Source organism: Lepidochelys kempii, chromosome 13 (assembly GCF_965140285.1).
Source record: "Lepidochelys kempii isolate rLepKem1 chromosome 13, rLepKem1.hap1, whole genome shotgun sequence".
In the NCBI taxonomy this organism is placed as follows: Eukaryota; Metazoa; Chordata; order Testudines; family Cheloniidae; genus Lepidochelys; species Lepidochelys kempii.
The window spans coordinates 35592678-35610083 of NC_136392.1; the positions used below are offsets into that span (position 1 = coordinate 35592678).

General features: G+C 57.3%; 1 protein-coding gene across 2 annotated transcripts; it reads right to left on the reverse strand.

Annotated features, from left to right (window-relative positions):
- Positions 1–841: 841 nt before the first annotated feature.
- TTC5 (tetratricopeptide repeat domain 5) lies at positions 842–14297 on the reverse strand. 2 transcript variants are annotated; one of them, XM_073308537.1, is made up of 10 exons: positions 13710–14297; positions 5542–5674; positions 5085–5296; positions 4632–4782; positions 4041–4132; positions 3875–3931; positions 3264–3410; positions 2955–3169; positions 2530–2674; positions 842–1703 (listed from the first exon to the last, which is right to left on the reverse strand). In XM_073308537.1, the coding sequence occupies exons 1-10, from the start codon at positions 13710–13712 to the stop codon at positions 1584–1586; spliced, it is 1275 nt and encodes a 424-aa protein (XP_073164638.1). In that variant the 5' UTR covers positions 13713–14297; the 3' UTR covers positions 842–1583. The 2 variants fall into 2 exon arrangements, with proteins under 2 accessions (XP_073164638.1, XP_073164637.1); XM_073308536.1 differs by lacking the exon at positions 13710–14297 and adding an exon at positions 8132–8270.
- Between the last annotated feature and the right edge of the window lie 3109 nt (positions 14298–17406).

The following is a 17406-nucleotide window of genomic DNA, read 5'->3' on the forward strand; positions in this document are numbered from 1 at the left end:
AGAATGTGTCCTCCCACCAGGCAGGACCCTATAATAAGGATCTCAACTGGGGTCTCCTCCATCCCAGGTAAGTGCTCCAACCACAGAGCTCTAGAGCAGTGGTTCTCAACCGGTGCTCCAGGGTCTGCGAAAGACTCAGACTGAAAACGGACTGACCAGAATCCAGCTACATGTAGAGACGTAGATTTCCAATGGCTCCATGCTGCCACTCAAAATTTCCAAAGAAGTCTGCATCGCCATTCAAAACTTTTTAGGAGCCCGCCAATGAAAAAAGGTTGAGAACCGCTGCTCTGGAGTATGCAGAAGCGTCCCCTCCTCCTCCAGGGCTTAGACTGAGCCAGGGGTCAGGGCTGAGGGGGCTGACGCTGGCCCACTAACCGCAATTTAGGAACGCACCAGGTTAGGCAGCAGCTGAGTGGGATTTGGAGGATAAGTGTATGTCTACACAGCAACTAGATAGCTGGGAACCTCCAACTTCGCAGGGTCCTAGAGCCCTGACATCTACACAGCAGTGAAACAGCTCCGCAGCCTGAGCCCCAGAAGCCTGAGTCGACTGACACGGGCCAGCTGCTGGTGCCTACTCACTGTGTAAACTCTCAATGGATCTGCCCGAGTCACCTCTGCTATCTGAGTAGTTTTCCCTCTGCACTGTGGGGCTGCCTTAGTCCCGGGGGACTGATCAGCTGCTCAGAGTCAGAGCTGACCAGGGCTGCATCTCCATTTGCCTTCCTGAGAGAAATACTCGACACATTGTGACCATCGAACAGTAGTTAAAGAGACAGACAGACAGGTGATTGTGTAGGGGGAGGGACCGACTGACACCACTCACCGACCATGGACCTCATCGATAACAGATTTTATTCATTATTTATTTATTACAAAAGAAAAACAACAACCTTTAAACATATGATAAAACAAAAAGAACCTTCCAAAAGAAATATACCACCGCTCTGTACACACACACACACAGAGCAGGGCCCTGGGCCACACCCACTGTGAAAGGGCCCTAAGGAAGTCCGACCCCCAAACCTATAGGGACTAGGCAGCTACAACACCCCTTAATAACCTTTGAACGTCCCCATGTCATAAGCCAGACAAACCAAGGGGGGTCAGGGCCAGTGATTCCAGCCCATGGGAAGGAAACAGGAAGGGGGAGTGTGGAAAAGGAGAAAAGGCAGGGCACAGGTGCAGATGGAAGAGCCATTGGTGGCCTTGGTAGAGGTCTCCTAGTCCCAGTGCAATTTCTTCACACCTGGGATCAGCTCATTGGAGTGATTTATTGGGGTACCAGGGGCAGAGCCTGGGTAGAGCTCATTGCTATGGGAGATTGGACAATGTTGAGTGGAGAGAGAGTGGAAAAAGAGGGACCTCTGTCCCTCTTTTGGGGGGAGGGGGAGAAATCACTCAGTCCCCATCCTTTGCCTCCATACCCAGTTGTAAATCCCCTGCTGCCCCACAAGCCTCTCAAAGCCATTATACTTATGGGACCCACTAGGGGGCAGCAGAAAACAGGACAAGTCCGACCCCTCCAGCAGCAGCATGGAGGGCAAGGAGCTATCTTTGCACATTCCCTCCCCACAGCATCATTCGCTCTGTGCTCGGTATGCCACAGTAGCTGCCGCCTGGTTGCCAGGTCCCTGCATCTTGCCGTTCACCACCAGCAGGAGTGGGGTATCCAGACGGATCCCAGGGAAGGAGAAGCTCTGGGGGTACCGTGAAGACAGAGAAGTCAGTCAGAAGGGTGGTTAACTCTGAATCCTACTGATGACTGTTTGCACATTATGGGTTGAAAAATTCCCCACCCATCTATGAGGCAGGGCAAATTCCACTGTTAACTCCTACTGATGGTGATTTTCATTTCATGTGCTGAGGTTTTTAAACCTGCCTAAGGGATCTGGGTGCCCAAATTTAACAAGTGTCAAGAGCCCAAATTCCCTAGGCAGCTGTAAAAAACCTGAAGAGCCAGTGTGTCGTCCTCCCACCTTCCTGCAGAAGACTGAGATGTGTTCTAGTGAGGGAGGAGGTGCCCAGTCTCCCAGCAACGGTGTGAAAATTAACTCTTTCCTTGCTGGGCAGTTAGTGGGCTTCTGCTTCCCTGGACATGGGAGTGATTATTGGGGTAGGGAATTGCAACCCCCCTCCCCCAATTCAAAGTCATTTCCTCTACCCCATAACAAGGGGGCTGGGAAAGACACATCGCCCCCATCGTACTGTGACAAAGGCCCCATCTGGCGTCTGTGGCCCTGTAACTGAGGTCTAACAGCTCACATAGGAAGTGATGCACGTAGCAGACAGGAAGTCTCGAGTTCATTCATGCCTTCCGCCACCACAGTGGGGGTGGGAAGATACAACAGGTGGAGGGAGGGGCATGAGGAAAGGGTGGGGATTAATCTTTAAACTGACGAAGAGCTACAGTCCTATATCAACCTGCTATCTCTGGTGTCTTCCCATATCCCTCCACCCACAGGGCCAGGGCTAGGAATCCCACCAGCACTAAGCCAGGGGCAGGGAGGACCGAGCCACACTCACCTTGCCCTGGTGCTGGACGTGGTGATGCCGGAGATGCGGCTCAGGGATGGCCACTGAGTCGCCGATGAGCACACCCCAGCTCTGGACCATGTTATAAACAGTGACAGCAAAACAGGGGCCCTTGGAGTCAGCCAGGCCGAATGTGCTGCCAGAAAACCAGGCGAGAGTGTGAGTAAGGTGATGGGACAGGAGGTGAGGGGATGGATGGATGGTGCTGAGGATGCATAGATGGAAAGCCACATGGATGGCTATGAGAATGGCTGGATGGGTGTACGGAACTGAGGAAACGGATGGATGGAGTTCAGGACACACAGATGGACAGAGCTCAGAATGGACAGAGCTCAGGACTGACAGATGTGTAGCAGGAGAATAGGCAACATCAACAGAAAGCACTGAAGTTGGAGGGATGGGAAGATGGTACTCACAAGGGCACCTTCTCATCCGTGGTGAGGCTGAAGATCACCCTTCCCAGCACTACGGCCCCCGTGTTCACACCTGGCTGTAGGGCACTCAGAAGCCGATGCTCCAGTGCCACCTTCTGGCCTGAGGACCCCTGGTACCGCCCATCCCCACAGGGGCCCAGCTGGGATGGGCGCAGGCTTCCCAACATGCTCTGCAGCTTCTTAACCTTCACTTTGCCCTGCAGGGGGAGGAAGGAGAGCAGGGTCACTGACTGAGACATGTCTCCCTGTAGGCCAGCCAGGGAAGGGCAGGGAGCAGGGGAGATGCTCTACCTTGTTCTCCAGGAGACTGGTGAGTCGCTCCAGGAAATCCAGAAGCTGCTGGTGGCGCTGCTGGGGTTCGGGCCAGGTTGGATCAAGGGCCGCAGCATGGGAAAACCCCTCCAGGGCCTCCGTGTAATTCTCCTCATATTTATGCAGCTATCCCAAGTGAAACACAGCATAGTGCTACTGTTACAGCAGTGGGGCTTGGCACCAGGACTCCTGGGTTCTGTTGCAGGCCTGAGGGGGTCTAGTGGGTTAGAGTGAGGGGGCTGGGAGCAAGCACTCCTGGTTTCCATTCCTGGCTCAAAGTGTGAGGGGAGTAGGGAGAAGCCCCTACTGGGTTAGAGCAGCGTGCGCAGGGAATCAGGATTCCTGGGTTCAATTCCTGGCTCTGGGAGGAGAGTGGGGTCTAGTGGTTAGCCAGAAAGTAGCAGTGACGCACACACACTGGAGCAGGGCTCATTTCTTCCAGCAGGGGGCAGCAGGCACAGGGACACAGAGCCCCCTAAAACCACACTGGGACACTGATGCTGGCACTGCCTCCCAGGGGAGAGTGCCCCTCCTGAGCCCCTGACACCTTTCAGTCACACCTTCCACTCCCCTCCCTCCCACCTTCTCACCGTAGCTCTGTTGAGGTGCAGGTCCGGGTTACAGGATGCTGTAGGATCCACCTTTTCCTAGTGTGGAGAGGAAATCAACATCAGAGCGCCCCCTGCTGAGCCTTCTGCCCTGCTCCCTGCAGCACAGGGCTCCCTTGCAACCAGCAGAAGACAGGGCAGTACCTACCGCCTGGGCATAGGCACTTAGGGCCTGCTGGGAGATACTGGGGTTCTGGCCGGTGTTGAAAAACAGCGAGAGGTAGGCATTTCCCAAGATGTCTGCGGCAGAGAGACACAGAGGTTAGCACGGAGAACACACGGACATCAAAGAAGATGAACAGCTGGCTGGTTGGAGGCATATAGCTGTGAATAGAGGATTAAATGGATGACTACAGCTGAGGATGGGTGGAGAGATGGTTATAGCTGAGGATGGACAGACTGAGGCATATAGCTGAGGGGAATGGATGGCTACAGCTAAGGATGGAGGGATGGCGGGACACTGAGGATGGAGGTTGAATGGATGGAGGGATGGATATAGCTGAGGATGGTGGGTTGAATGGAGGGATGGTGAGACATAGCTGAAAATGGAGGATTGAATGTAGGGATATTGCTGGGGTACATTATCCTCCCCACAGAGTCAGGTGAAGGGCAGGAAGTTGCAGAGCATACTGAGAAGCCTGAGCCCTTCCCAACTGGTACAATGTTGGGTCCCAGTGTCCCTTGAAGCAGGGAGTTAACAGGAGCGGTGCCTGGGGGCAGGAAAGGGGCTGTCACTCACACCACGAGCGGCCATCCCGCATATCCATCTGGACAGCCAGCTTGGCCTGCCGGACACTGTCCATGACATTCTGGGCGTGCTGCTCTGTGCTCTCGGCTCGCAGCTGCCGCAGCACCATCGACAGATTCTGCAGCGAGACCTTGTTCTTCCGCTGTGGAGGAGACACGGAGCCAGGGTCAGCGACTCAGCCCGGCTTCTCGCCTCCCGTCCTCTGCCTTCAGATCAGCCAGCCTTGTCTCTCCTTCCCTCCGCACCCCTCAATCGGCCCTTCGGCCCAACCAGCCCTGTCTCCCCTTCCCAGGATCAGTCCCTCAGCCCAGTCCCCACCTCTCCCCCCAGATCGGCCCCTTGGCCCCAGCTACCCAGCCCTCCAATGGGCAGCTGGGTCTCTCCCCTTTCTATCCCTGGTATTGGCCACCCCAGCCCACCGGTATGCCTGGAGGTGGAACTCACATGCCCCAGGGCCCCAGAGAAGCAGGTGTGGGCTGCTGTGATGTCACCCTTTTTCCAGTAGGCCTCGCCCAGCTGGTTCCAGGCCTCCACCAGCTCCGGGTCCAGCTTCACAGCCTTGGCCAGCAGCTCCTCAGCCTCGGGATTGTAGTCAGGTGTAATGTTCAGAGCCTTCCCCTTCAGCATCAACGCCTGAGCCCGGCCCTGGGAACAGCCTGGAGAGATAGAGCCGCAAAGGGAGGGCATAGCCTGTGGCTCAAATCCCCTCCGGCCCCAGGGCATTGGGCTGGCTGGGTCAGGGAGTGAGGAATGTGGCATGAGGCCTTTCCCTTCTAGGGAGTGCCAGCTCCAATCCAGCCCCAGGGGGCCCTAGGTCTGGCTGGCTCATGGGGGTGGGGAATGGGATACCAGGTTTTCCCCTCTAGGGGAGGGCTTGCATTTCCCTCTTATACCCGGTTACCATCTATCTCGCCCATCTGCTGTAGTGTTTTCTCCATTTCCTCCACCACGTCCTGCTGCTTTCTCCCAGCATCCTCCATGCTGTGGCTTTCAAAGTAGTGATCCCGGAAATAGTACAGGCCATCGACCAATTCCTGTGAGGATGAGGGACAGGTGGATGAGAGAGGCAGGGGTGGGAAGGAGCACATCAGTAAACTACACCCTAGCAGCAGCTGCCTAAGGGGGCATGTAGCCTGGCAGTTAAGGCACTGGACTAGCACTCAAGAAACCTGCGTTCAAAGCCCAGTTTTACCGGAGACTATGCCTGTAACCTTGGGTAAGTCAGTAGGCTAGGAATTTCAAAGGAGCCTAAAGGAATGAGGCCCCCAAATGACACTGAAAGCCAACTGAGCTCCTAACTCCTTTGGCCTCATTTGCAAATCCCTGTAACTGAATCTCTCCATGCCTAGGTTGGGATTTTCAAAGCTGGCTAAGGAATCTGGAAATCAGTTCCCATTATTATATGTATTACCATAGCGCCTAGGAGCCCAGTCATGGCCCAGGGCTCCTTTGTGCTAGATGCTGTACAAACACAAAAAAGAAAAAAGGAGGACTTGTGGCACCTTAGAGACTAACCAATTTATTTGAGCATAAGCTTCTGAAACCTGTACAAACACAGAACAAAATGGCTGTCCCAGCTCCAGAGAGCTAATTCCTGGGAACTGGGCTTCCCAATCCAATACGCTGTTCTGATCTCATCAATTTTTAGATGACAAGCTCTTCAGGGAGGCACTGTCTCACTGTGGGTCTGTGCAGCATCCGGCACAATGGGCCCTCACTTCAGTCAGGGTCTTGGCAGCACCTGGCACAACAGGATTCCGATCTTATTAGAGGTCTGTGCGGTACCAGCACAGCGAGGCCATGATCACACTTGGGTATCATTCTAAGTGCCCAGAGGATCAATCTGTAGATATGAGCCCTATCACCTGACGTATCACCTGTGCAGCCTCTCATGGCTTTCACCACGGTTATTATTAATAATATGTCTTATGGTAGCTCTTGTCCAACGTCAGAGCGCACATTGTGCCGGGCACTGCACAGACCCCGACCGAGATCAGGGCCCCCACTGTGCAGGGCGCTGCACAGACCCCGACCGAGATCAGGGCCCCCCACTGTGCAGGGCGCTGCACAGACCCCGACCGAGATCAGGGCCCCCACTGTGCAGGGCGCTGCACAGACCCCGACCGAGATCAGGGCCCCCACTGTGCAGGGCGCTGCACAGACCCCGACCGAGATCAGGGCCCCCACTGTGCAGGGCGCTGCACAGACCCCGACCGAGATCAGGGCCCGCATTGTGCCGGGCGCTGCACAGACCCCGACCGAGATCAGGGCCCCCACTGTGCCGGGCGCTGCACAGACCCCGACCGAGATCAGGGCCCGCATTGTGCCGGGCGCTGCACAGACCCCGACCGAGATCAGGGCCCCCATTGTGCCGGGCGCTGCACAGACCCCGACCGAGATCAGGGCCCCCATTGTGCCGGGCGCTGCACAGACCCCGACCGAGATCAGGGCCCCCATTGTGCCGGGCGCTGCACAGACCCCGACCGAGATCAGGGCCCCCATTGTGCCAGGCGCTGCACAGACCCTGACAGAGGCCCCCTATTGTGCCGGGCGCTGCACAGACACAGTGGGAGACAGACCCTGCTCTGAAAAGCTCCCCTGTCTAAACAGGCAAAGGAATGACCATCTCCCCATTTTATAAACAGGGAAAGTGAGGCACAGAGGGGGAAGTGACCTCCCCAAGCTCAATGGTGGAAGTGGAAATGGGACCCAAGTCTAGTGCCCCAGATGGCCTCTTAAAGCCGCAAATCTCAGTGACCCTAACACAGTCAGATTCCTCCCCCCTCCATCTGCTAATGATTTTAATTACAAACCCAATACACAGTTGATAAAGGCAGTGTACAAATGTTACATCCCAGGGCATTTTACAGGCTGTTTCCCATTACAGGCCTGTTATTTGCACCCATCTTGGGCTGGGGACTTTAAAGAGCAAAAGGAAAATGGCTAAACCCACCCAGATGCTGAGAGAGAGAGTGCAGGGAAAAACACATGACAAAGGGAAGAGGTTAATTCACACACAGGGATTGCAAAAGCAGAAGGCACTGTAAGGGAGATATAGGGCAAGGCTCCGTGTGTGTGTCTGTGCATGTAACAAAAGGATTTGTGTGTGTGCACCTCTCTGTGTTTGTGCAGGAATCAGTGTGTGTGTCATTGTGTGGGTGCATCGTGTGCGAGCAGGGATCAGTGTGTGCGCAGGGATGAGTGACGGGGTGTGTGTGTGTTTTTGTGCAGGGATCAGAATGTGTGTCGTGTTTCATTGTGTGTGTGTGCACGCAGGGATCAGTGCACGTGCATCGGTGTGTGTCTGTGCTTTGCTCGTGTGTGCACACTGCTTTGTGTGTCTGTATGTGTGTGCATATCTGTGTGCGTACGGGGCGATCGGAGTGTCTGTGCCTTGCTGTGTGTGTGTCTCACAGCCCGCAGCAGCCGGCAGACGCAGAGTTCGCGCCCCCGGCCGTGGCCACTCAGCCAGGCAGCAGCCCCCCCGGTACCTGCAGGGTTTGCAAGGCCTGGCGGCTTCCTCCGGCTCCCTCCTCAGCCATGATTGCGAGCTGAGCTGAGCTCCGCCCCTCCCTGCGCCTCGGCGCCTCGGCGCGCTCCGGGCTGGGCTGCGGGCCGAGCAGGGACATCTACAGGGTCGGCGGGGGAATGCTGCACAGCCCGCTGGCTCTCCCTCCCCCGCGCCCGCAACCACGCCCTTGCCACACCCCCCAGACACAGAGCCCCGCATCGCGACACCCCCCAGACACACAGCCCCGCATTGCTCTGCACCCCCCAGACACAGAGCCCCGCATCGCGACACCCCCCAGACACACAGCCCCGCATCGCTCTGCACCCCCCAGACACACAGCCCCGCATCGCTCTGCACCCCCCAGACACACAGCCCCGCATCGCTCTGCACCCCCCAGACACACAGCCCCTGCACCGCGACACCCCCCAGACACACAGCCCCTGCATCGCTCTGCACCCCCCAGACACACAGCCCCGCATCGCGACACCCCCCAGACACACAGCCCCGCATCGCGACACCCCCCAGACACACAGCCCCGCATCGCTCTGCACCCCCCAGACACACAGCCCCGCATCGCTCTGCACCCCCCAGACACACAGCCCCTGCACCGCGACACCCCCCAGACACACAGCCCCTGCATCGCTCTGCACCCCCCAGACACACAGCCCCGCATCGCGACACCCCCCAGACACACAGCCCCGCATTGCTCTGCACCCCCCAGACACACAGCCCCGCATTGCTCTCCACCCCCCAGACACACAGCCCCGCATCGCGACACCCCCCAGACACACAGCCCCGCATCGCTCTGCACCCCCCAGACACACAGCCCCGCATCGCTCTGCACCCCCCAGACACACAGCCCCGCATCGCTCTGCACCCCCCAGACACACAGCCCCTGCATCGCTCTGCACCCCCCAGACACACAGCCCCGCATCGCGACACCCCCCAGACACACAGCCCCGCATTGCTCTGCACCCCCCAGACACACAGCCCCGCATCGCGACACCCCCCAGACACACAGCCCCGCATTGCTCTGCACCCCCCAGACACACAGCCCCGCATCGCGACACCCCCCAGACACACAGCCCCGCATTGCTCTGCACCCCCCAGACACACAGCCCCGCATCGCGACACCCCCCAGACACACAGCCCCGCATTGCTCTGCACCCCCCAGACACACAGCCCCTGCATCGCGACACCCCCCAGACACACAGCCCCTGCATCGCGACACCCCCCAGACACACAGCCCCTGCACCGCGACACCCCCCAGACACACAGCCCCGCATTGCTCTGCACCCCCCAGACACACAGCCCCTGCACCGCGACACCCCCCAGACACACAGCCCCTGCATCGCGACACCCCCCAGACACACAGCCCCGCATTGCTCTGCACCCCCCAGACACACAGCCCCTGCATCGCGACACCCCCCAGACACAGAGCCCCGCATCGCGACACCCCCCAGACACACAGCCCCGCATTGCTCTGCACCCCCCAGACACACAGCCCCGCATTGCTCTCCACCCCCCAGACACACAGCCCCGCATCGCGACACCCCCCAGACACACAGCCCCGCATCGCTCTGCACCCCCCAGACACACAGCCCCGCATCGCGACACCCCCCAGACACACAGCCCCGCATTGCTCTGCACCCCCCAGACACACAGCCCCGCATCGCGACACCCCCCAGACACACAGCCCCGCATTGCTCTGCACCCCCCAGACACACAGCCCCGCATCGCGACACCCCCCAGACACACAGCCCCGCATTGCTCTGCACCCCCCAGACACACAGCCCCGCATCGCGACACCCCCCAGACACACAGCCCCGCATTGCTCTGCACCCCCCAGACACACAGCCCCGCATCGCGACACCCCCCAGACACACAGCCCCGCATCGCGACACCCCCCAGACACACAGCCCCGCATTGCTCTGCACCCCCCAGACACACAGCCCCGCATCGCGACACCCCCCAGACACACAGCCCCGCATTGCTCTGCACCCCCCAGACACACAGCCCCGCATTGCTCTGCACCCCCCAGACACACAGCCCCTGCATCGCGACACCCCCCAGACACACAGCCCCTGCATCGCGACACCCCCCAGACACACAGCCCCGCATTGCTCTGCACCCCCCAGACACACAGCCCCGCATCGCGACACCCCCCAGACACACAGCCCCGCATTGCTCTGCACCCCCCAGACACACAGCCCCTGCATCGCGACACCCCCCAGACACACAGCCCCTGCACCGCGACACCCCCCAGACACACAGCCCCGCATTGCTCTGCACCCCCCAGACACACAGCCCCTGCACCGCGACACCCCCCAGACACAGAGCCCCGCATCGCGACACCCCCCAGACACACAGCCCCGCATTGCTCTCCACCCCCCAGACACACAGCCCCGCATCGCGACACCCCCCAGACACACAGCCCCGCATCGCTCTGCACCCCCCAGACACACAGCCCCGCATCGCTCTGCACCCCCCAGACACACAGCCCCGCATCGCTCTGCATCCCCCAGACACACAGCCCCTGCATCGCTCTGCACCCCCCAGACACACAGCCCCGCATCGCGACACCCCCCAGACACACAGCCCCGCATTGCTCTGCACCCCCCAGACACAGAGCCCCGCATCGCGACACCCCCCAGACACACAGCCCCTGCATCGCTCTGCACCCCCCAGACACACAGCCCCCGCATTGCTCTGCACCCCCCAGACACACAGCCCCGCATCGCGACACCCCCCAGACACACAGCCCCGCATTGCTCTGCACCCCCCAGACACACAGCCCCGCATCGCGACACCCCCCAGACACACAGCCCCGCATTGCTCTGCACCCCCCAGACACACAGCCCCGCATCGCGACACCCCCCAGACACACAGCCCCGCATTGCTCTGCACCCCCCAGACACACAGCCCCGCATCGCGACACCCCCCAGACACACAGCCCCGCATTGCTCTGCACCCCCCAGACACACAGCCCCTGCATCGCGACACCCCCCAGACACACAGCCCCTGCACCGCGACACCCCCCAGACACACAGCCCCGCATTGCTCTGCACCCCCCAGACACACAGCCCCTGCACCGCGACACCCCCCAGACACACAGCCCCTGCATCGCGACACCCCCCAGACACACAGCCCCGCATTGCTCTGCACCCCCCAGACACACAGCCCCTGCATCGCGACACCCCCCAGACACACAGCCCCGCATTGCTCTGCACCCCCCAGACACACAGCCCCGCATCGCGACACCCCCCAGACACACAGCCCCGCATTGCTCTGCACCCCCCAGACACACAGCCCCGCATCGCGACACCCCCCAGACACACAGCCCCGCATTGCTCTGCACCCCCCAGACACACAGCCCTGCATCGCTCTGCACCCCCCAGACACACAGCCCCTGCATCGCGACACCCCCCAGACACACAGCCCCTGCACCGCGACACCCCCCAGACACACAGCCCTGCATCGCTCTGCACCCCCCAGACACACAGCCCCTGCACCGCGACACCCCCCAGACACACAGCCCCTGCACCGCGACACCCCCCAGACACAGAGCCCCGCATCGCGACACCCCCCAGACACACAGCCCCGCATTGCTCTGCACCCCCCAGACACACAGCCCCGCATCGCGACACCCCCCAGACACACAGCCCCTGCACCGCGACACCCCCCAGACACACAGCCCCGCATTGCTCTGCACCCCCCAGACACACAGCCCCGCATTGCTCTGCACCCCCCAGACACACAGCCCCTGCACCGCGACACCCCCCAGACACACAGCCCCTGCACCGCGACACCCCCCAGACACACAGCCCCTGCACCGCGACACCCCCCAGACACACAGCCCCGCATCGCTCTGCACCCCCCAGACACACAGCCCCGCATTGCGACACCCCCCAGACACACAGCCCCTGCACCGCGACACCCCCCAGACACACAGCCCCGCATTGCTCTGCACCCCCCAGACACACAGCCCCTGCACCGCGACACCCCCCAGACACACAGCCCCTGCATCGCGACACCCCCCAGACACACAGCCCCGCATTGCTCTGCACCCCCCAGACACACAGCCCCGCATTGCTCTGCACACACACACACAGCTCCTGCACCCCCCCACAGACCCGCATTGATCTGCACACACACAGTTTTTACACTGCACCGCCCACAGACCCGCATTGATCTGCACAAACACACACCCAGCTCCTGCACCCCCCACAGCCCCTACATTCATCTGCACTCACATAGCTCCTGCACTACACCCCCCCACACGCACAGCCCCGGCATTACTCTGCACACACAGTTCCTGCACTGCACACACACCCCCAGTCTCTGTTCTGCACCCTCCGCCCAGAGCCCTTGCATTGCTCTGCACACACCCAGCTCTTGAACTGCACTCCCCACAACCCCTGCATTGCTCTGCACACAGAGGGCTCCTGTACTGCACACCACCACCGCCACTACCCCTGTATTGCTCTGCACAAACGTACTCAGCCGATCGCTCCCTCCCCCCACAGCTCCTGTATTCCTCCCCCCCCTTCCACACACAACCCCTACATTCACACACACTCACACACAGTTCTGGCGTTGGTCCCCACACCTCCCCCCATTTACCAGCCCTCTATAGCCGAGCCTGGGGTCTCCACACTGCCCACCTCGCCCACTTCAGGGATCTCTTTTTAATTCCATGCCCTGCTAGGGTTGCCAATATCCATGTTTCTCCAGGATCATCCCTTCGTAGCTGTCCTGGGAAGTCGGTCTGGGAGCCTGGTACGTGCTGCCAGCTGTCCAGTGTGACAGTCTCAGGACCATTGCGGTTGTCCCATGTTTTTGCATCTCAGAGGTGGCAGCCCTACAAACCTCCCAATAGTCTTGGGTTTTGTGGGACTGTCCTGCTTTGATGCCAAGCCCCATGTCCCAGTTGAAGCAGCTCCTGTCCTGGGGCTGGCTGGGCTCGGTTCCCTGCTCCAGGCATTGTGCCCTGACTCCTGGTGCATGGGGTTGAAGTTGTGACTGGTTCCCCCTGTGGTGCCACCTGGAAGTGGGGTTCCACTGAACCCTCTGACCTACCAGCCTGGGCTCCCTCTCACACTGTGCTGCTGTGATAAACTGTAGACCACTCCCAGACTTACACTCTTACCAGCGTTTGCACAGGCAGGGACACACCCAGCTGCAGTTACATGCAGGCTGACCAAACAATAGAGAGGCTACAGCCAAGGTACCCTCAGCTTCCCAACTTAGGACGCCAGAGCTGTACTGCTGTGCCCTGGTCAAAACTCCGACCAGTATGAATTTATTACCTGGAGAGGATGTGGAGAGGAATATGCAACAAACTTGTGTTAACCAAGTTGAAATTTTTCCCCAGACATTTAGTTAAAGGCTCATTGGTTTAGATTAAAACATAAAACAAGTTTATTAACTACAAAAAGATAGACTGAGTGATTATAAGGGATAGCAAAAGATCAAAGCAGATTACCTAGTAAATAAACAAAAATGCAAACTGATCCTAAGATACTAGAAAGACTGGATATGAATTAGCTATTTCTCACCATGACTGATGACACAAGCAGGCTTGCAGGTTGTCAAGGCACAAGCTGAGCTTGCTTTGCAGCTTGGGCTCCGGAACCCCACTCCAAGTCCTTTTCTTCCAGAGCTTCTCTCAGGTGTTGAGTTGTGGGGGAGTGAAGAACAATAGATGATGTCACTCCCTGTCTTATATAGATTTTCCATATAGCGGGAACCCTTTGTTTCAAACTTGGGTCTCAGACCAGTTTGTGGAAAAATACAGGTACCCAAATGGAGGTCAGAGTCATGTGGCCTGGTCACATACCCTTGCAGAGTCATAGCAGCCATTACTTACAGGTTGTCTGGAGCATTCTCAGGAAGGCTCACCAGGTGGGAAATAAACTTCTCCTAAGGCCTGTTGTTTTTCCTAATGGCCCATTACCCTGAATAGGCCCTTCCCAACTATCTAGACTGGAAGCATCTTCCCCAGTGAGTGTCACCCAGGTGTAACTACATTTGAAATACAGATACATAGTCAATATCCATAACTTTAGACACAAAAATGGTAATAGGATAGGATAGGATAATAATATTCACATAGGATAATAATATAGGACACAAAAAGAAAAGGAGTACTTGTGGCACCTTAGAGACTAACCAATTTATTAGAGCATAAGCTTTCGTGAGCTACAGCTCACTTCCTCAGATGCATCTGAGGAAGTGAGCTGTAGCTCACGAAAGCTTATGCTCTAATAAATTGGTTAGTCTCTAAGGTGCCACAAGTACTCCTTTTCTTTTTGCGAATACAGACTAACACGGCTGTTACTCTGAAACCTGTCAATATAGGACACATAGGATAATAATATTCAGCAAATCATAACTTTTCCAATGACACCTCACAAGATTCATCTTGTACAAATTGCATTATAATTATGTCATAATGATCATAATCGTCCCCCCATGATGAATATGGGGTGCAGTGTCACAGAAGCAATGCTTGTATTTAGCCTGGCCCCGTCGAGTGGGGACACAGCCAGGCCATACCTGGACATCGCTGTGACTCTGTACACCAGGAGACAGAGCACAACACCTGGACCGGGGAGCCTAGCCCAGCCATCCCCGCAGGACAGGAGTTGCCACTGTAGCGCGAGCATGGAACAGGCTTGCTCTGCAACTCCCCCCGCCACCCCGTCAGCCACCCACCCTGGGGGCAGCACCTGACCCCCCCAGAGGCCTCCCACCCCCCAGGCAGCACCTAGCCCCTCACATCCCCAGGCCTCCTTTCCCCTGGAGGCAGCACCCATCCAACTTTAGCCACTTGAAATATTGGCATATTGGAAATATGACCCTACCCCAGCCTGTGCTGCTCACCTAGGGTTGCTGACTTTCCGATTTCTGAAAACAGGACACCCCTGCTCCGCCCTCTTCCTTGAGGCCCTGTCCCCTGCTCCGCCCCCTCCCCAAGGCTCTCCCCCAAACTCACTCCTCTCCCCTCCAATCAAAACAAAAACACCGAAATCCCAAAGCAGGAATTATTGCAGAAAATGGCATGTTTCCTACCCCCTCTTTCAATCTTAACCTGTATCACATGTTCTGAGGAAAAGGGGGTGTTTGAAAATTTGCTACAATACTTATATTCATATTTGTCAGGGTGCTCTGGGAAGTGTCAAGGAGTTGCTCATTACTCCTGCAGTAGGTACCATTACCTATATCCCTAACACTGCACTGAACCAGAGATGCTATAGAAAAGAAGAGGGAAAAGACTGCTGCCATAATAACCCTTCAACAGAGAACAGCAGGGATACTGATAGTTACTACACAAGGTACTGTGTATCAACATGAAATATAAAAAAAGAAAATGCATTTCAGCAACAGAAACCTGCTATGATTCTCCCTCTCTCCTCTATACAATGAAAGCAAAACATGGACTTTTGCTTGCTGCATTTTCATTTTGGCTGAAAAGTTAATTCTTGCCCTCTCCTCTGTCCAAAGAGACAGCACCCTAGCCTTACCTTCACCAGAATCACATTTAGATTAGGTGAAACACTCCTCTCTACAGAGATCTCTGTGCTATACACAGAAAAAGTTCCACGGCTCAACTACGCAAGTCCTGTAATAACCACAAACAGGCAGTGGGTATTTAGGACCCTCTTTAAAACACATCACTAAGGAAAAAATGTAGGGAGAAGGAGAGATACTGACTCTACTGAGCTAAACCTCCAGCGCACCCCCCCTCTCCAAAAAAAAGGTTCCTAAAAAAGTTAAAGACCTTTAAATAAGCTCTAATACTGACACAATGACACCCCCCCCCCCAAACACACATATACACACTGGAGGCAAGGATGCAGCATATAGTAATTCCAGGGTGTTGGGATCCAGGGTCAGATTGTGGTCTCTGTGTTTCTCCTGCGAGGGGAGCTGACTCTAGGTCCTGCGGGGAGGTGGCAGGGTCCACGCTCGAGAAGGGGAGTGAGCCTCAGAGCCAGCAGCTGAGGGGCTGGCTGGGGACATGTTGGTTCTGGGCTGTGTGCGCGGGGTGTGGGAGGGGGTTGGCAGCGAAGTGAAATGCTACTTGCAGCCCTCTCCCCACACCAGGGGGCCAGCGGAGCCCCTCCGCCTTCGGAAGCAGGGATCCTCCCGCTGGGGCTGAGCGGGAACCTCCTTCCCTGTGGTCCGCCCCTGGCGCTGGGCAGGAGCTTGCTGATAGGCGGAGGGTGGGGAACGCGTCCTACCCCGGCCACTCACCTGTGCAAGACGGGAGCTGGAGGGTTCCTGCCCAGGGTGGGGTGGGGCAGGGCAGGAGCAGCAGTGGGAACGGGAGGAGTGGCAGAGCCCACACTGCTCTGGGTGCGCTCTCACTGCCTATCACCGCAGCTCTTGCTGCCCGTTGCTGATGCTGCTTCCGCTGGAGGATGTGGCCTGGTGGCAAGGGAGACTCTGTCATGGGCACGTGCTGGGGGAAGCAATGGAGGGGGCATGGCTGCCGGCTCTGTGCCATGATCCCCTTGCAGCGCCTCCTGCCCACCAGCCCGTCTCCTTGGCCCCAGCTGTTCCGGTGCCCCTGCAGGTGGCAACCGGACTTTTGGTGTCTGATTTGTGTTTCAGACTGGACACTGTCAGACCAGATTTTCTGGTCGAACACTGGACACCTGGTAACCCTACCCCCCTCCCCATGTTGTGCACACCCTGCCATTCACCTCCGATGATTTACATCCACTCCCCTGCAACCTGGCCTGTGCTCCCCAAGCCACCCACCTCCCTCCCTCCCGTGATCCTTCCTTGATCTCACACACCCACACCCACCCCACCCTACCCGTGCTGCCCGCCTCCCGCACTGCAGAGACCCTTGATCCAATTAGAAACGAAGATGCAAAAGATCAATTTTTTTCCCTTTCTATTTTTGCTAATCTTATTTCTAAGAGGGTGAACAACCTATTTACAAAGGTGACTTTATACAGTGCACAAATCCATCGGCTGTGAGATGTCAAAACTGACCCTGCTTCTACCATTCTGGGGCTGAAAGATTTTAAATCCTGGTGAAAGTGAAGGGTAAATAATGAATGTGAAATTAACACAGATGAACTTTAAGTGGGGGAGAAATAACTGCAAATGGAATGTACCCAGAGGAACATGCTGGATAACACCGAGAAACACACACACAGGAGGAAACACAAGCATAGATATAGAAGCAAAAACACACCTACACAAAGCTATGCACGTACACACCCATAGAGCTACGCA